The 20006-nt window shown below is 52.9% G+C and overlaps 2 protein-coding genes across 2 annotated transcripts in view; one reads left to right on the top strand and one right to left on the bottom strand.

Moving 5' to 3' along the window:
* LOC141729543 (uncharacterized) overlaps positions 1–20006 on the bottom strand; it is a 525531-nt gene that overhangs the window by 482040 nt on the left and 23485 nt on the right. The window lies entirely within an intron of this gene.
* On the top strand, positions 16699–17634 carry LOC102066884 (olfactory receptor 14J1-like). The gene has a single exon (XM_014275062.3). The coding sequence runs from the start codon at positions 16699–16701 to the stop codon at positions 17632–17634; it is 936 nt and encodes a 311-aa protein (XP_014130537.3).

Below are 20006 nucleotides of genomic sequence, written 5' to 3'. Positions count from 1 at the left end.
GGCTCTTTTGTGTTTGCAGTAGGAAAGGCTGGTTATTGCTATGCATAAATTCACTGACCAACATGGAGCGTTTGCTTTGTGATGTCAGGGCATGGTTGCCACCCTGTCATAGTGACATCAGAAGGTTGCCTTGGTGCATGGAAGGCCTGAGTGTCAGAGCAGCCCTAGGCCTTGCTCAGTGCAGGAGCATCCTCGAGCTTGAGGCATTTTTTGGTGGGTACTTGCACACTTACAAAAGCCTTGTTTCTTCTGGTGTTGCAGCACATCCTGCAAACTTGCAGAGCAGTGCTATAATGATTCACCATCTTGCTCCTGCGCTTTTTGCTGTATATGGTGTTTCCTTCTCAATCTACTATTTGACTCTTTTTGCACATAGGTAGAGATTGGAGTGACATAGAATACCATTGTTAACAATGTAGATGAACTCTCCTTAGAAGATATGGCTGTAGATGCGAGAAGAAATGGGGTTATGAGCACCAGGTAACAGCCTGTCCCCTATGACTCTCTCTTGCCATGGGTGACAAGAGCAAGAGCCGTCTTTCCCCTGGCTCTCTCCACTATTGCTGAAGAAGCCAGAGAGGAGGAAAACGAGAAAGACAACCACCGCCTTTGTCCAGCCATGGTTGCACCACGGCCTGCTCATCATTCCAAGAGAGTAAGTGCCTGTTGTGGGGGGTGCTGACTATAGTGCAAGGCAGAGGTGCAAGTTTTCTGGGCAGCCAGCACTTGCTGTGTCTGGCCAAGGATGCTGAGTGCTGGAGTCCGGCAGGACGTAGCCAATTCCTGCAGGCAGTGACAGCTAGAAATTGGCCTTTGACCTGTCCTGTTGGGGCACTGCAGAGCTGGGGGCTCCAGCTCAGCTTCTGGCTGGTTGGCTCAAGGAAGCTCCATCTCTGGGCTTCTGCTGTGTTATAGCCAAGGGCACACGTAGTAGTGCTGGAGGGTCAAAAAGCTTTGTTGCTTTCTTTTCCCTTTTTGAAAAGGCATCTTTGGCTTGTGGAAGTGTTCTGCAGTTTTCTTGAGTCGTTCTTCACTAGTAGAGTCACTGTTGATCCAACTGCCTTTTGGCTTTTGAGAAGCTGCAAACAGCATAAAAGGGACAAGTTTCTGCTGATCCATTTTGCGCTGAAGTCTGCAGCTTTGGCAAGTGCATTGGAGGACAGACTGGGGGTGAAGCTGCAAGTCCTTGACTGCTGTCTTGTGTTGCTTGGAAGAGGAAGGCCATCTTGTAATGCTGCCTGCTGTATCTGAAGTGCAATGGGCACCTTTGTAGCTGGGGAGCTGCGTGGGCCAAAAGGACACAGGGCTGGCGGCTGTGAGCAGCTGAAGATGAGGCAGCGTGGGGCCAGGGGGCCAAGAAGGCCAAGGGCATGGTGGCCTGTGCCAGCAGCAGTGGGGCAGCAGGAGCAGGGCAGTGAGCGTGGCCTGTGCTGGGCAGCGCCCCGGCCACAGCTGGAGTGCTGTGTGCAGCTGTGGGCCCTGGGAAGCAGAAAGTCATGGAGAGGCTGCAGCGTGTGCACAGAAGGACAGGGGAGCTGGGCAAGGGGTGCAGCACAAGGCCAGGGAGGAGGTGTCTGAGGGAGATTTAGCCTAGACAACAGAAGCCTTGTGAGGGACCTTCAGCATCTCCTCAGTGCATCCAAATATTTGAGCCACTTTTGGAAGTGACTTTATCCCCTTTTTTTCCTTGAGTTTTTTTTTGTTTGGTTGGAGGAAGAGGCTTATTCATTTACTTTTTCTCCCAACTAAGGCTCTTTTCATCATTATTTTCTGCCCTTCTACTGCCCCCCACTGGGACTGCGTCTGCTAGAATTTTAATTTCCAAGGTGTCACTTCTGGAGAATACAGTTTTTGCATGAGAACACATCATTCTGTGTAGGGACCTTGATGCAGAATGAGCTGTTGGGGTTCCAGGCCAGCCAGTATGGCCTTACAGATCACTTTGAGCTTAGTAGTGCTCGTGCCTTTTTGCAGCCTAGGGAATCAGTGTGTGTTGTGTTTCGGAATTGAGCAGGAAATCAATGCCCTTGCATTCCAGCTGCTCCTCAGAGATCACAGGAGCTGGGAGGGGCTGGGCTGCATTTCTGATTCCAGCCACTTCAGCACCATCAGTGTGGTCAAGTCCAAGAGAAGAACTTGCCCGAGCACAGATGTACAAAGAGTGCAGTTCCCAGCAATGCTCTGGGTCTGATTGCATTCCGTAAAGACCTACATGCTCCAGATTCCCCAAGAGTGTGTTTTTTTGAGGCAACAGGAGAGCAATCTCAGGATTGTAGTTGAGCGGGGCACTGGCTACCAAGTTCTGATGTGTGTAGCAGCAGACAGGACAGTAAAGAGAGATTTTAGTAATGAGATCTGTCTATCTATCTATCTATCTATGGAGAGTTTTGTCAAAGAGTGGCTTGAGGAGAAGGGACACAGCCGAATTAATTTGGGAAAGATGTTCTAACTAGGGCAGAGACAGGCAGAGGCCTTTTTTGTTTCTGTAGCAGGATAGAGAATGGAAAAGTACAAGACCATAGTTAGTTCCAAATCTTGCAAGTGTGAGATAATGTGTCCTTGATCCTCACAAAACATGATAAAGAAATGGACAGTGAGGCAGAAGAGATAGAGAACCTAGTCTCAGAGGAATGTGGATGAGTTAATGCTATAGTTTAACCAATAGATTGCTTGGCTTACAGAATATTCATAAGCTTATTATTTGCTGTATGAGTGTTTGATACTTTTTCAATAAAGCGCGCCATGATGAACCAACTGGTGTCCTGGTCTCCTTCCTCCGACACCCAGGGTCTGCAAGTTCTCTGGGTGGGAGCTGAGATTGTGAGCCCTTGAGTCCTGCCAAGTGCTGGGGCTGCACCTCCAGCTCCAGAGGAGATGGGACAGATGGGAGCAGAGACAAATCATTTCTGCTACATTCTTTCTTGTGTTTGCATGTACAGGTGAGCTGCATCCTTATGTATAGGAGGTGTTATGTGTCAGATAACACTGGTAGAGGGAGAAGAATAATATTATGTAGCTGAAAAAAATATTTCATACATAATACACAATGAGAAAAAAAACCCTTATGATCAAAAGAGTATCTAAATTTTCCAGAGGATGAGAGACTCACAGTTGTTCCAATAGTCAAACCTTTTCAAATATTTTCCTCAGGGCTTCCTTGTGATGAGAGGTGACCACCAGGGGCCAAGTCCAGGCAGAGCTCTGTGTCCTGACAGCTTTTGTCTGGAAGAACCCTTGCATAAAGGGAATTTTTCAGGAGGAGTATAAATTTTGGCCTTGGGCAACTGGATAAACGGATGGTTCTTTTCCATAGGAAGGAAAGCACAGAGACCCAGTTCTCCAGTGTCACAACAGTATCCTTGGTTCCATGGTGTCAGAATGGACCCTTCATCCCATGGTCAGCCACAGTGTTTACTGCAGTCCCCTTGATGCCACCAGGCCCTGCCATCCTCTAATGGCCCCTGGGTTCCAGGGGGTCCCAAAGGGTCAGAACAATCTCCATTGTTCCATGAGGCCCCACAATGTCACTGTGCTCCCCTTGGTCCCACAGGGCCTCACAGTGGAACAATGGACTCTTGGTTCCATGAGGTTCCTCAGTTCCAATGGTCCCCTTGGATCCGGAGAGTCACAGTAGCCCCTTGGCTCCATGTGGCCACACTGTGTCACAATGGCTCATGGTTCCATGAGGCCACACAGTTTAAGAATGATCCCTTGGTTCCACAAGGCCTTGGTGTGTCACAATGGACTTGTGGTTCCACGAGTTTTCACACTGCCAGCAGCAGTCTCCTTGGTTCTGCAGGGTCACCATGGACCCTTTGTTCCATGAAGTTCCACAGTAGAACACGGTCATCTTGGTTCCGTGAGGTTCTGCAGTGTCACAATGGACCCATGGTTCCACCAGGCCTTGCTGTGTCAGAATGGCCCCTTGGTACCAAGAGGTTTCTCATGGTCACAATGGTCTCCTCGGATCTGCAGTATCACAATGGACCATTGGTTCAATGTGGCCCCAAGGTGCCAAAATGGATTTTGGTTCCATGTGGTTCTGCTGTGTCACCATGGACCCTTTGTTCCATGAGTTTGCTCAGTGTCACAGCTGACTCCTTGGTTCTCTGAGCAGCCACTGTCACTAAATCTCTAAAATATCAGAATAAGTTTCCTGAACACTCATTTGCTATTTCAGAGGGTATCATTTATTCACGCCAGAGGTCCAACACGGGATAACTCCTAACCTCACATGGACATGTAATTCTACCAGTGTGTTGCTCATATACCATTGTAAAATATGAATTAAAATTCACCCATTTCCATAAAACCCACATGAAGTTCCCAGATTCATTCCTTGTTTTCTCTGTTCCTGCACACTTCAGCCAGATGTCTTCTTCTCCTCTTCCACCCATCCTTGCTGGGAAAGCAGCCCCTGCATGTCTTGTTCCTGTGATGAAAGTTCACAGGCAGGGTAAAAATGGAATTAACCCCTTTGGTATCAGCCCAAGGCTTTGTGTGGGTAGGCAGAGGCAGGCAGGAGGCAGAGCTGTCAGCAAAGGAAGGGCCCAGCCAGGTGGGGCAGCCAGGGGATGCCGACAGCCTGCAGGGACAGAGGTGCAGGGCAGGGACACTGTGGGACAGCCTGGGCTGCACAGGGCACAGGGATGGGCAGCAGCTGCAAGACAGCCCTGCCAGAGCCAACTTGGGCAGCACTTTGGCCATGGCTGCTGGGCCTGGGCCTGAGGCAGGAGCAGGAGACAAGTGACCCTTGCAGGGCTGGGGCCTCATTGCCTCCTTGCCCCTGCTCAGCAGCCTGGCAGGGGCCGCCCCATGGTCCTGCCCTTGGCATTGCACATCCCCACATGCCAGTGCCCATCCCGGGAAGAGCCCTGAGCAAGGAGGGAGGGTCAGGATCTGCCTGGCCAGGGGCTTGGGCTCAGGCCTTGGCCCTTGGCATTCCTCAAACACATCCAGGTGTGCTCAGCACCAGAGACACCTTTGCCCTGTTTGTCCCCAGCTGTCATCACTGCCTCCAGTGTTCTGCTCTTCCTGGAACCTGGGGACACTTTTCCTAGTCATCATCCTCAATGGGACCCGTTAAAGCTTCAATAACCTTCAGAGTTTCAATTTAATTTTGAGTTCTTGAGAAGTTTTTAAACACTCTCTCAGGGACTGAGTTTGATGTAAACAACACCAAATACCCAGGACGCTCATTAAAGTCCTTGTGCTGTGTTTTAGCTTTAAAGGAACAGCTCTTCTCAGGACCAGCTCCTCTCCCAGCCCAGCAGCGCTGAGGGCTCTGCCTGCAGGCACTGAGGGGACAGGAGCCAGGCAGAGACAGGCTGAAGGCAATCAGGATTGGGAAGACATTGAGCTGAGACTTCACTTGGGGAAACATCTTCACAGCCCTGTGATTGATGAGTGTGTGGGTGCAGGGCAATGTCCCCTGTGCTCCTGGAGGGATCTCCTGAAGCCAGCACACCCCACAGCCTGGGGCATGTGTCAGGAGGACTCTCCCAGTTTCTCTGTGGCACAGGAGCAGGAGAGCAGGAGGAGGACGAGGAGGATGTGCTGCAGAGCGGGGCTGCCCTGGGCACTGTCAGAGGGACAGGGCAGGACAGCTCCTGCTGCCAGGGATGGCTGCAGGGGGTGAAGCTGGGGTTGCAGCCAGGGCTGCCCAGGGCTGTCCTGCAGAGCAGCTCCTGCAGCCCTCAGGGCTCTTGGCCAGCCCAGGGCATGTGCCACCTGCCAGGGGGAGCTCTCAGCCTGCCTGGCAGCTCCCCATGGGTGCTGCGGGGGAGAAATTGGAGGTGGAAGGAGTCACCCCCATCAGGGCAGATTCCTCCTGCTGTGGAGATGGTGCTACATGGCCAGGGCTGCTCTCAGCTTTCTCCTTAAGGGAAGGGAAAGGGGATGTCAGCTTTGTCACTCAGCTGTGTCACTGAGACTCCTGCACTGTCACCCTGGGCATCAGCAGATGGGCCTCAGATCTCCCTCACAAAGTGCCTCCTCAGCCTCCTCTCCCTACAGGCAGCAGCAGCAGCACCTTGGCTTGCAGCATCTCTGTTTGTCTGGCCTGCCCTCAAGGCCCTGCTGCCAGGGAGATGCCCCTGGGCAGTGCCCAGTGCTGGGAGGGGTCTGGAGGGCAGAGCTGAGCCCCCAGGGCTGGGCTGGGCTCGGGCAGCACTGGCAGGGACAAGGCTTGGATAGAGAGAACCAGCTCCCAGTAGGCACAACTCGAGGCAGCAGAGAGCCAGACCAATCCTTGGATATCCCATCCTGACCAGCTGCATAGGAGAAGGTGGAAAAATTTAGAGATGCTGAATTTTAAATTAGAGCCAACAAAAAGTGCACTACATTTTTCAAGCATGTTTAAAGTGAGAGCACCCTGAACTAGAGGGAGATGATATGAGCAAAAGGCACCTGTGTGGGTCCAGCAGATCTGACTGCTCTGGGGCACAGGCAGTCCTGTTTTCCATCTGGCACCTCTTTGTTCAGGCTGAGAGCATTGCTGAAGCAACAACTCAAAAGGAACAGAAACCCAGAATCAAAAATAAAGAAATTTAACAAATTTCCTTCAACACAATATCAATAGCTTTGAGGGGATTACTAATAAAACAGCATAGGATTGACTCAAGGAAAGCTGTCCCAGCTTGTCAATGTTTTCTTTCGACAGTCCACCATGCCCAGAGTGAAGGAATGTCCAACAGCACCTCCATCAGCCACTTCCTCCTGCTGGCATTGGCAGACACGCGGCAGCTGCAGCTCCTGCACTTCTGCCTCTTGCTGGGCATCTCCCTGGCTGCCCTCCTGGGCAACGGCCTCATCATCAGCGCCGTAGCCTGCGGCCACCACCTGCACACGCCTATGTTCTTCTTCCTGCTCAACCTGGCCCTCAGCGACCTGGGCATGATCTGCACCACTGTCCCCAAAGCCATGCACAATTCCCTCTGGGACACCAGGAACATCTCCTACACAGGATGTGCTGCACAAGCGTTTTTCTTTATGTTGTTTATCTCAGTAGAGTGTTTCCTCCTGACCATCATGTGCTACGACCGCTACGTGTCCATCTGCAAACCCCTGCACTACGGGACCCTCCTGGGCAGAAGAGCTTCTGCCCACATGGCAGCAGCTGCCTGGGCCAGTGCCTTTCTCACTGCTCTGCTGCACACAGCCAATACATTTTCCCTGCCCCTGTGCCACGGCAATGCCCTGGGCCAGTTCTTCTGTGAAATCCCACAGATCCTCAAGCTCTCCTGCTCCAAATCCTACCTCAGGGAACTTGGGTTTCTTGCTGTTAGTGCCTCCTTAGCTTTTGGTTGTTTTGTGTTCATTGTTTTCTCCTATGTGCAGATCTTCAGGGCCGTGCTGAGGATCCTCTCTGAGCAGGGACGGAACAAAGCCTTTTCCACCTGCCTCCCTCACCTGGCTGTGGTCTCCCTGTTCCTCAGCACTGGCTTTTTTGCCCACCTGAAGCCCCCCCCTCCATCTCGTCCCCATCCCTGGATCTGGCCCTGTCGGTTCTGTACTCAGTGGTTCCTCCTGTCCTGAACCCCTTCATCTACAGCCTGAGGAACCAGGAGGTCAAAGCTGCAGTGAGGACCCTGATGCCTGGATGCTTTCAGAAACATTAAACTTCTTGCAAATTTCTTCAAGCCATTATATTATGAGTAATCTGGAATAAATCCTTTTTTGGGGGGGGTTATTGATGTTTCTTACCATTGTTTTAGTCTATTAATGTTGTTCACAAAATAGAACCATTGTTTGTGCCATTTCTTATTTTTGTCTCTTGTTGTGGCCCCAAACTTTGTCAATGAGGAGCTGTGCTCTCAGTGGCTTTCAATGAACTAAAGGATCTACCAGCAGAGATTTCATTGGAGAGCCCCTTTTGTTCCCTTCTCTGGAGCTGCAACAGCAATGTCTGTGTGCAGAGCTGAGGCAGATCAGGACTAGTCTTGCTGGCCACACCATTCCTGATCCAGGCCAGGAGTCATTGGCCTTCTTGACTACCTGGGCACACTGCTGGCTCATGTCCAGCCTGCTGTCCATCAGTGCCCCCAGGTCCCTTTCTGCCTGGCCGCTGTCCAGCCACTCTGTCCCCAGCCTGTAGCACTGCAGGGGTTGTTGTGGCCAAAGTGCAGGACCTGGCACTTGGTCTTGTTCAACCTCACCTTGTTGGGTTTGGGCCCTGGATCCAGCCTGTCCAGGTCCCTCTGCAGAGCCCTCCTACCCTGCAGCAGATCAACAATCACACCCAGCTTGGTGTCATCTGCAAATTTGCTGATGCTGGACTCAGTCCCCTCATGCAGATCATCAGTGCAGACATTGAAATCCGCGCTGGCTGTCTCTGATCCCTCGGCCATCCTGTGGGTGCCCTGTGATGGCACTCAAGGTGATCTGTTCCATAACCTTTCCGGGCATCCAGGTCAGGCTGACAGGACTGGAGGTCCCCAGATCCTCCTTCCAGCCCTGCTTGGGGATGGGCTCACATTGGCACCTCCAGTCCTCTGGGACCTCCCTGCTGAGCCAGCACTGATGGTAAATGATGGAGAGCAGCTTGGGGAGCTCATCCACCAGCTCCCTCATCCCCCTGGGATGGATCCCGTCTGCTCCCAGAAACACCTGTGAGCATCTGAGTGGCTCAGCAGGTCTCCAGCTGCTTCCTCCTGGATTACAGGGGATCTGTTCTGCTCCCTCTGCCATCCACCAGCTCAGGAGAATACTTGTCCTGAGGACAACTTGACTTATTCTTGAAAACTGAGGCAAAGAAGGGGTTAAGCACTTCAGCCTTTTCCTCATCTTTGGTAACCATATCCCCCCAATAAGGAATGGAGGTTCTTTTTAGCCCTCATTTTGCCATTATTATTACTAATAAATCATTTTTATTATTCTTCACAGCAGTGGCCAGGTTAAGCCCTAACTGAGTTTCAGCTCTCTAATTTTCTTTCTGCATGATCTAACAACATCCTTAAAATTTCCTGAGTTTCCTGTTTCTTTGTCTAGAAGTGATGCACCCTGATTTTTCCCTTGAGTTCCTGGAAGAAGTCCCATGCCCAGCCAGGACAGTCATTTCCCTTGCTATCTCACTTTGGCTCAGAGGGACAGGTTGTTGCTGCTCCTTCAAGATTTCTTTCTTCAAGGGTGTCCATCCTTCCTGGAATCCTTTGTCTTAAAAGGCTGTTTCCCTTTAAAAAATCAGTACCTGATTCAGTACTCTCCAAATCTCCACCCTGAATAGGCTGAAGTCTGCTCTTATAAATCCAATGCAGATGATTCAATGATGCCCCTCCTTTCACAAAATGTTTAAAACCTCAATAATTTTATAGTCACTGTGCCCCAAACAGCCTCTGACCACCAAATCTCCCACCAGCCTTTCTCTGTTTGTGACCAGCTGGAGACAGAGCTTTCCTCGGCAGAGGGAATTGCAGGAAACCTCCCCAAAGTGCAGCTTGGAAGGTTCAGCCTGGAGCTGAAGAGAAAGCAAAGTCCCTCGCAGGGCAGAATGTTGCTGCTGGAGGTGTGGCAGCGTGAGGCTGGGCCATGGTCGGGCTCTGTGTGCCAGGAGCTGGCAGCGCTGGGTGCAGGGAGCCCAGGGAGGGCACAGAAACGCTGGGTGAGAATTGCTGGGGCACAGCGAGATGGGTGAGTGCAGCCAGCCAGGGCAGAGGAGCAGCACGCCTAGGGGGCACAGCCTGCAGGACAGATGGCCAAGGGCTGGGCAGGGCTGGCAGGGCCACAGGTACACAGGCCTTTGTGCCCTGGGCTCGGGCAGCGCCTCTGGAGGCCCCCCAGGAGGAACTTTCCTGGCAGGGGCTGCACTTTGCTTCTCCCTCGGCCTCCCTGGCGAGGCTGGCAGGGGCTGCAGGTTGATGCCATTTGTCCTTGCTACCCCTCACATCCCCCTGGCCCACAAACAGCCCCGAGGCAGCTGTGAGGGACAGGCCCAGCAGGCCCAGGCTGGGCTCAGGGCTTGGCCTTTCTCCTTCCTGCAGCCAAGCCAGGCCTTGCTCGGCATTGCAGTTCCCTGCTCAGAGCCTTGGGCTCCCTGCAATCCTGGCCTCAAGGATCTGCTCTCACCAGGCCCTGGGCAGCCTTTGGCACTCCCTGCCCTCACTGGGGCCCAGCCATGCTCCAAGGCACTTGGAGTTTTGCTGCTGACTCCTTCAGCAGCTTCTTCATCCTTCTCTGCATGCCTGAGGCTCCTGGACCCAGCCCCAAATCCAGCGTGGGGCTGATTAAAATACAGAAAGCCCTCAGGAACTCTTGGTCTCCCTTCCATTGTCTTCAGGTTTACAAAGCTTGTGCAGAGATTGGAGTTAGTTTGGAGCTCTCCTCAGGAGGGAGATACCAAAATGCATCTCATGATTGTTTTTTAATCCAGGGTGCATTTTTTTATTTTTCAGTTCATTGAAAAGGTGACAGAAGCTTTGGCCTGGTGATCTTGATGCTGAATGTCTCCTGTGGAGGTCTGGGAGCAGAGAAGAATGAGCCCCTTGCAGGCTGACCGTTTGAACAAGCTGCTCCTCACCCCCAGCCTCACCAGGTCTGACATCGCCCACCTGGGACTGACATCCCAAAACATCCAAAAAATCTAGGCATTTTTCCTTAAAAGAAAAATTACATTATTTAATGAAATGATAATTATACTATTCAAATTCATGATAGTATTATTCAATATTTTTATTACCTGATTTTTATATTTATATTTTAAAAATTGTTACATTTTTAGTAGGCAAAATAATTATTGGTCATTGGTTCTAAGCAACAATTCCCTTCGTTATTCAATTATTCTCTACTGCCTATTTATTTATTCCTCTTTATGGTAACTAGTAATATTTCTAGTGTTTTTGGCATTATATTTATCATCTTTTGCTCTGATAGGGCCAAGTGGCGGCACTTTGTGGTCCCTGGAGACATTTCTAGGGCACGTTTAGGGCAGTTTTGGGTCTGGAGAGGGAAATCAGAGAGAACTTGAGGGTCTGGAGGACACTTGGGGAAGCCAGGTGGGCACTTGGAGAGGCACTCAGGCATTCTGAGGAACAGTCTGGGGTCCGGCGACAGCACTTGGGGCTACAGGGGGGCCCTTGGAGGTCAGGGAGGGGAATTTGAGGCCCTTCAGGGTCCGGGCGGGCCCTTGGGGGGCTCGAACGGGGCTCTCAGGGCCGCGGGGGGTCATGGGAGTTGTAGGCGCGGGTACCATACGGTTTGACAGGGCCGCGGAGCATCACGGGAGTTCTGAGCGCAGCTGCAATGACTCTCGGTAGGGCGCGGGGCATGACGGGAGATAAAGTCCTGCTGGGATGGAGCCGGACGTGCGACGCGGAGCATGATGGGAGCTGTAGTCCCGGAAGTGGTTCGAACGCGGCGTTTGTGGGTCCAAGAAGGCACTTGGGGGACACTTCTGCGTCCGAGCCGCGACTTGAGATCCTCGGAGGGGGGACGAAAACGGTTCGGGAACCCTTGTGGGGAGCTCAGGGAGCCCTAACCGGGCTCTTTAGGGTGAGGGGCGCGGGAGGAGTTTTAGGCGCGGGACTGTGTTCTGAGGGGCTCTGGGGCCGCGGGGGATGAGAGGAGATGAATTCCTAGAAGTGGCTGTACCGGACATCTGTGGGGTTGGGAGCACTCAGGGGGTCCAGGGACGCTTTGGGACAATGGGCGCTGAGGGGGCACTGAGGGATCCTGAAAGGTCTGGGGGACATTTATGGGACAAATTAGGGGGGGTCCCGGTGTTTAGTGGAGCGCGGTGCAGGACGGGCGTTGTAGTCCCGGCTCAATGGGGCTCAGTCGGGCCGCGGGGCATGACGGGAGTTGTAGGCAAAAATAAAATACGGTGCCCCTGTAGGCACGGCCCCTAGTCCCGGATCCCTAGCGCTGATTGGCTGCGGCTGGTGATGGGCGGGAGCATCGGCAAATGGGATGCAGTGTAGGTGGGAACAGCCAACTCACCCTCCTCCAGTCCCTCCCAGTACAACCCAGTTCATCCCCAGTACAGACCAGTATAACCCCAGTGAAGCCCAGTTCATCCCTAGTAGAATCCCGTTCAACCCCAGTGCCCCTCCAGTCCCTCCCAGTATACACCTTAGTCGGTCCCAATACACCTGAGTTCATTCCCAGTCGTTCCCATTTCCTCCCAATGTCATCCACAGGATGCCCCAGTGTCCCCAGTTTTCTCTGCAGTAACCCCAGTGTTACTTGTCCCAGTCCCTCCCAGTGTCACTCCCAGTATGTCCTAGTGTCTCCCACAGCATTCACAGTGTTCCCCAGTATGTCCCAGTCCTCCCCAGTGTTTCCAAGGACAGTTTAATTTCTCTTGGTGGCCGTGGCAGCCAAACCCAGCAGTGGGGTCAGTGCAGTGCCCATGGCCACAGCCCCTTGCAGGGGCCCAGTGCAGCTTGGGCTGATGATCCACTCTCACAGCTGGCCCAGGGCACTTCTGCAGTGGCTTTGGTGGCACCTGGGGCTGCCACACACCTGAGCAGTGTGTCTGTTTGCACTGGGGAAACTCAGCAGTTTGAGATTGCTGCAAAAAGTACAAAAGGGGAAAACCCCTCTTAGGCTGGGTGCAGCCAGCTCTGCAAGCACAGCAGGGCCCAGGGGAGTGAGGACAGACAGGATGGGGCTGGGCAATGTGGAGCAAGGTTGTCCACACTGGGTCAGAGCTCAAGGCACAGCTTCTGTGAGCAGGCCAGAGCTCCTGAAAAGAGACCCTGGGTCAATATCAATCACAGACTGCTGCAATCACTTCTACTCTAAAGAGAAATAAAATAAAATACTTAATTTAAAAAAAGAATGTGTATTTCTTACAAGTTCTTTGAAATCTTTCTCCATAACTGGACTAGGAAAAGTTAAATGATTCTCACAGGGCTTTGATGTTGTTTACATCACACTCAGTCCCTGAGAGTGTCTTCAAAAAACTTCTCAAGAACTCAAAATTAAATACAAACCCTGAACTTTCTAGAAGTTTTAATGGGTCCCACTGAGGGCGATGAATGAGAAAAATGTCCCCAGGTTCCAGTTAGAGCAGAACACTGGAAGAAGTGATGACAGCTGGGGACAAACAAGGCACAGGTGTTTCTGGTGCTGAGCACACCTGGATGTGTTTGAGGAATGCCAAGGGCCAAGGCCTGAGCCCAAGCCCCTGGCCGGGCAGATGCTGTCCCTCCCTCCTTGCTCAGGGCTCTTGCCGGGATGGGCACTGGCATGTGGGGATGTGCAATGCAAAGGGCAGGAGCATGGGGTGGCCCCTGCCAGGCTGCTGAGCAGGGACAAGGAGGCAATGAGGCCCCAGTCCTGCAAGGGTCACTTGTCTCCTGCTCCTGCCTCAGGCCCAGGCCCAGCAGCCATGGCCAAAGTGCTGCCCAAGTTGGCTCTGGCAGGGCTGTCTTGCAGCTCCTGTCCATCCCTATGCCCTGTAAGCCCAGGCTGTCCCACGGTGTCCCTGCCCTGAGCCGCTGTCCCTGCAGGCTGTCGGCATCCCCCGGCTGCCCCACGTGGCTGGGCCCTTCCTTTGCTGACAGCTCTGCCTCCTGCCTGCCTCTGCCTGCCCACACAACTCCTGTGGCTGATACCAAAAGGGTTCATACCATTTTCCCCCTGCCTGTGAAGTTTCAGCAGAGGAACAAGGCATGCAGGGGCTGCTTTCTCAGCAAAGATGGTTGGAGGAGAAGAAGACATCTGGCTCGAGGGTGCAGGGATAGAGAAAACAAGGAGTGAATCTGGCAACTTGGGGTGGGTTTTATGGAAGTGGGTAAATTGTAATTCACATTTAGGGACTGTATATAAGGAACACCCTGGTAGAATTCCATGTCCACATAAGGTTAGAAGTTATCCCATGTTCGACCTTAGGCCTGAATAAATGATTCCCTCTGAAATAGCAACTTAGTGTTCAGGAGCCTTATTCTGATATTTCAGAGATTTGGTGACAGTGGGGCCTCACAGACCCAAGGAGTCAGCTGTGACACTGTGCAAACTCATAGAACAAAGGGTTCATGATGACACAGCAGAACCCCATGGAATCAAAATCCATTCTGGCACATTGGGGCCACATTGAACTAATGGTCCATTGTGATAGTGCGGATCCAAGGAGACCATTGTGACCCTGAGAAACCTCTTGGAACCAAGGGGCCATTGTCACACAGCAAGGCCTGGTGGAACCAGGAGCCAGGAGCAGTAGACAAGTGACCCTTGCTGGCCTGGGGCCTCATTGCCTCCTTGTCCCTGCTCAGCAGCCTGGCAGGGACCGCCCCATGCTCCTTCCCCTGGCATTGCACATCCCCATATGCCAGTGCCCATCCCAGGAAGAGCCCTGAGCAAGGAGGGAGGGACAGGATCTGCCTGGCCAGGGGCTGGGGCTCAGGCCTTGGCCCTTTGCATTCCTCAAACACATCCAGGTGTGCTCAGCACCAGAGACACCTTGGCCTTGTTTGTCCCCAGCTGTCATCACTGCTTCCAGTGTTCTGCTCTCCCTGGAACTTGGGGACACTTTCCCAGTTGTGTCCATCTGTGGGACTCATTAAAACTTCAAGAAACTTTGGAGAGGGATATTGACTTTGAATTCTCAAGTGATTTCTTCAATTCCCTATCAGGGACTGATGTTCAGGGACTCAGCACCCAACCCACAAGAGAAGTCCTTGTTCTCTGTCTGTGCTGCTGGACTGGGCCAGGCTCCTGGCACAGAGGCAGCTCCTGGCAAGGGCAGCGCTGCAGAGAGACAGCTCTGGCCAGGAGCAGCTCCTGTGCACAGCCCAGCAGGGCTGGGGCTCTGCCTGCAGCCACCCCAGGCACAGCACAGAGGCACAGAAAGAGCAGAAGCAGCCTGGGCTGGGAGGGTGATTGAGCTCTCACTAGGGGACAAATCTTCACAGGATTTGAATGAATAATTCTCTGACTCTAGGAAAGTTAAACTTGCATTCCTGGACAGATCTCCTAAGGCTGGCACATCCCACAGTTTCCATGATATTTTGCAAGCCCTCACCCAATTCCTCCTCTGCAGAGGAGGTGGCCGTAGGGCAGACAGGGCAGTACCTGCAGGCTACAAGGGCAGGCAGCACAAGTGACAGAGGGTGGGGTGGGGTGGGAGGACAGGAGAAACCCCATCGGGGGAGAAATCTGCACAGCTCCTGGACACGGTGAGTCTCTGGCTGCAAAGCAATGCAGGTGAGTTCCTGGAAGTGTCTCTGACAATGCCAGCACTGGCAGGACCTATCAGGGTGGCGCTCCTGGATGTCCTGGTGTGGAGCAGAACAAGCTCCAGACCAGGGATTCCCTGCTGCCCCCTCAGAGGCACAGGACAGGTCCCTGCACAGGCAGAGCTGCCCCAGGGCCGTGGGGTGGGGATGGGCTCTGTGAGCCCTGGCAGGGAGCGGAGATGGGCACAGGGAGATGCTGCTGGCAGGGACAGCCCCACTCAGCAGAGACACAGGCAGGGAGGGACAGGGAGCTGCTGCCACAAATGCTGGCCAGGGGGATGTGGCACCTCCCTGCTGTCCCTGTGGCTCAGGCACCTTCCCCCAGCAGCTCCTCCCTGGGCTCCTTTCCCATTCTAAGCAGAGCCCATGCCCTCATCCCACGGGGGCTCGGCTGTGCAGAGCCCCTGCAGCAGCCAGAGCCCAGAGAAGGAAGGACAAGCCCCTGATTTCCATCAGTCTCTGTGTCCCTCCTGCCCTGGCAGGAGCATTGTGACATTTCACTGCCATGCCCAGGTGCCTGTGCTGTCCTTGTTGCCACCATTGGGTTTCTGAGGCAGAGCAAGGGTTTGGGGCTGGCAGGTGCCCATCCAGGCAGGGACCCTTTGGATCCTGCTGTGGAGATGTGTCTGTGGGAGCAGAGTGCCTAGGTGCCCTCAGGGCCGTTCAGCTCATTCCCTGGGTGTCCTGCAGGGCTGCAGGGTGCTCTCCAGAAGGGCACAGCTCTCCCGTGCTGTCTCTGGGCTGCCTGAGATCCCCATGGAGGAGACAGCTCAGTGGCAGGGCCAGGGAAATGCTGCTGGCAGCTGCACCTGGGCAGCTGCAATGATCCCTATGTGCACCAGCCTGGCAGGAGAGAGCTGACATCCTCATGAGGCACCCTGGGAGAAGGCAAGGGCTCTGTCCATCTGCTCTCTGACCCCAGAGCCCTCTGCCCTCAGCACTGCCCTGTTTCTCTTAGGGGAACTCTTCTGGGTGCCTCTCCTGCAGCTCCAAGCTGCCAGCAAGGGGCAGCTGAGAACAGCCCTGATGGGCAGAGCTGCTCTCTTGTCCCTGCACTGAGAGACCATCCCTGTGCCTCCCAGACCCACACGATTGCACCTGCAGTGCTTTAGAAATGTCAGGGATTTCAAACACCCACAACCACTCCTAACTGTGGCAGGTACAGCTGGATGAAAAAAGACAAGGAATTTCCTCAGCTCAGTTCTTCAGATGGGAAAATTGCAAACAGCAGGACTGAAAAGTTTTCTGGTGTTTCATAAGTCCATTTAATTGGTGATCATCCAGCCTTCTCAGTTGCCTCTCACTGGACAGGACTAAGGAATCCTTTGGAGCCCATTTGTAAGTCCTGCTCTCAATGCCTGCAAAACCCAGGGCCCAGGAAAGGGGAATGCAGAGAAGTGTTCCTAAAAATAGAGACCCTGAATGTTGAATTGCTGTGAGATATGTAATAGATTTTGCTCTGTGTCTGGCCCAGCTCTGTCCTGCCTTTTCCTCCTAAGCAGAAAACCATTTCCTGAGACAGCAAATGTCCAACAGCAGCTCCATCAGGCACTTCCTCCTGCTGGCATTGGCAGACACGCGGCAGCTGCAGCTCCTGCACTTCTGCCTCTTGCTGGGCATCTCCCTGGCTGCCCTCCTGGGCAACGGCCTCATCATCAGCGCCGTCGCCTGTGGCCACCACCTGCACACGCCCATGTTCTTCTTCCTGCTCAACCTGGCCCTCAGCGACCTGGGCATGATCTACACCACTGTCCCCAAAGCCATGTACAATTCCCTCTGGGACACCAGGACCATCTCCTACTCAGGATGTGCTGCTCAGCTATTTCTGTTTGTCTTCTTCATTTCAGCAGAGGTTTCCCTTCTCACAGTCATGAGCTACGACCGCTACATGTCCATCTGCAAACCCCTGCACTACGGGACCCTCCTGGGCAGCAGAGCTTGTGCCCACATGGCAGCAGCTGCCTGGGCCAGTGCCTTTCTCAATGCTCTGCTGCACACAGCCAATACATTTTCCCTGCCCCTGTGCCATGGCAATGCCCTGGGCCAGTTCTTCTGTGATGTTCCCCAGATTCTCAAACTCTCCTGCTCCAAATCCTACCTTAGGGAACTTGGGCTTCTTGCTGTTAGTGCCTTTTTATCATTTGCCTGTTTTGTGTTCATTGTTTTCTCCTATGTGCAGATCTTCAGGGCTGTGCTGAGGATCCCCTCTGAGCAGGGACGACACAAAGCCTTTTCCACCTGCCTCCCTCACCTGGCTGTGGTCTCCCTGTTCCTCAGCACTGCAGCCTTTGCCTACTTGAAGCCCCATCCCTCCATGTCTTCCCCCTCCCTGGATCTGGGAGTGTCAATTCTGTACTCGTTGGTGCCTCCAGCCCTGAACCCCATCATCTACAGCCTGAGGAACCAGGAGCTCAAGGATGCCCTGAGGAAAATGATGACTGGATGGTTTCAGAAGCATTAAACTGTCTCTTTTCTGTTGCAGAGCCTTTAGAATGTAACTCTTTACAATCTCAGACTTTTCCCTATTTGTCCATTTTTTATTCAGTAACTTCTTTGACTACTGTTGTGTTTTTTTGCAGAATATTGTAGTAATATTCTTTGCATTTCTGCATTAATATCTATATTATTTGATGCACAAAGACTTACAAGCAGTCTGTTCCCTGTGCATTTCAATAAAAACAAGTGCCTGCCCCAACCTGTTTATCCAGGATTCTTCCTCAGCCTTTCTCTGTCCCTGCAGGGGCAGTGCCTGTGAGCAGAGGGGTAGGGAAGAGACTCCCACAACAGCAGCACAGCCAGGGACAATGGCCCTGGCTCTTCCCACATCTGCTCTGCCCAACTCCCACCTGTCCTTGCCAGCCCTGCTGTGGCTGTAAGGCCGGAGTGCTCTGGCAGCTTGGTCACTGTCCGGCTGCGTGTCCCTTCTGTGGCCACACGCAGGGCCAGGCTGTGGGCACTGCTGGGACACAGCTGGGCTCCAGCACAGCAGCTCCAGCAGCAAAGGGCATCTCCTGAGGGCAGGGAGGCTTTGCTCCCCTCCAGAGCTGCTGTCAGCAACGTGCTCCAGGAATGCCCTGGCACAGCAAAGCCCAGTGCCTGGGGCAGGGGCGAGTTAGCAGGGGAGGCTCACAGCAGTGTCCTGGCACAGCCAGAGCTCCTGGCATGGACCTGAGGCAGCAGCAGAGCAGGGCCTGGGCTGTGTCTTTGTTCTGGGACAGCCTGGGAAGGTGCCCCAGGGCAATTGTCCCACACCAGCCCCTGCAACCACCATTGGCAGCACTGGCGTCTCCCCACCTGCAGGAAGTTGTTTGTCACTGCACAGAGGGACACCAAGTCACCAGGCCAGCAGGCCATGTTTGCTCTGTACTGAGGAGATCTCAGCAGTGCGTTGTGTGTGTGTGTGGGGAGATGAACCCCAGTGAGCAGAAACACCATCAGCAGCACCCGGGGCTGGCACAATTCCAGTGGCACAAATAGTGCCTTGAGGCCACTTCACTTTGAGAGTAATGCCCTCTGGGAAAACACCTGAATTCTTTACTGGATTGCGGTTAGCATTGCATGGAGAGAAATATCCCAGGCAGGGAGGCTCCAGGAAAAAAATGCTCAGGGAAGCCATGGACTGCACAGAGAGACATTGGATAGTGTGAGGGTTTGTGGGGAGAAATCAGAACTGCTTCCCTTCTGAACCACCCCAAGGACCTGGACAGGGCTATGCTTTGTTCTGGGGACTGACCTGGAACTGAGGGATGTGGAAAAGGCCTTTGGTGTCAGGGCTGTTGGGAAGGCTGGGCATTGTCACTGTGGGCCCCCTCTCAAACCCCTTGGAGAGGCCAGAGCCATCCCAGAGGGTCCTGGATGGAAAAATCCAAACCCAAACAAAATAAAGCAAAAACAAACAAACAAAAAACAAACAAAGCAAGACCCACCCACAACAACACAAAAACCCCACAAACAAACCAACCACAAAAAGAAAAGACCACAAAAAGAAGAAAAGCAAATCCACAGGAAAACTTCTAACAACAGAAAATGTTTGACCACCTTGTGGCCGGAGAGGATTCTGTATGTGTAAGTGCTGTTTTGAAAGAAAAATGTCTTAAAAAAGAAATTTATTCCTTACCCTCCTTGCCCCCCCCCCCCCCCCACTTCTCTCAGATGATTGCTGATCATGGTGTGACATGGAGTGGAACATCCATTGGGGCAGTCCAGCCCAGCTGTCCCATCCCTGTTCCCCAGGAACAATTGCCCACCCCAGGCCCATAGGTTGTGGGGGGGTTGCAGACGCCTCATGTGGGGCGAGCACTGAGACAAGGACAGGAGAACAGAACAACATTTACTCTAATCAAGGACAGTAGAACAGAACAGCACAGCCTTGGAGAAACTGATTGAGGATGTACCTCTGGCAAACAGAAGTCTCACAAAATGCAAGCAGGATGCCAGCTCAGCTCTGCAAGGCTGACAAAGCAGAAGTTATGCCGAACAATAATATTGCCTTTACTCAAAAGGGGGAGTCAAAGGACAGCCGCCTAAAAAGGACACTGGATGCTGAAGACAAAACCCAAAGAACCATGAAATGATTTATGATAAGGGGTGCAACTATGTCAAATAAACTCAGGAAGTGGGGATAGCTAATGGATACATAATCAGTGTGTGTGATATAAACTCTGTTCATTTAATGCTCAGTGCACTCCAATGGAGGAAGGATTGCCCAAGTGACCACCATGCTGTAATAAAGAATATCTGCTTTCAAATACTCAAAACTCTGTCCAGAAGTTTCTATCCAGTGGATTTCAGTATCAGTGGTGTCTTTGACTCCATTATGCCCAACAGTTTCAC

Source organism: Zonotrichia albicollis, chromosome 7 (genome assembly GCF_047830755.1).
Source record: "Zonotrichia albicollis isolate bZonAlb1 chromosome 7, bZonAlb1.hap1, whole genome shotgun sequence".
In the NCBI taxonomy this organism is placed as follows: Eukaryota; Metazoa; Chordata; class Aves; order Passeriformes; family Passerellidae; genus Zonotrichia; species Zonotrichia albicollis.
The sequence above is the reverse complement of the archived record's forward strand: the minus strand, read 5'-3'. Positions and strand labels throughout refer to the sequence as shown.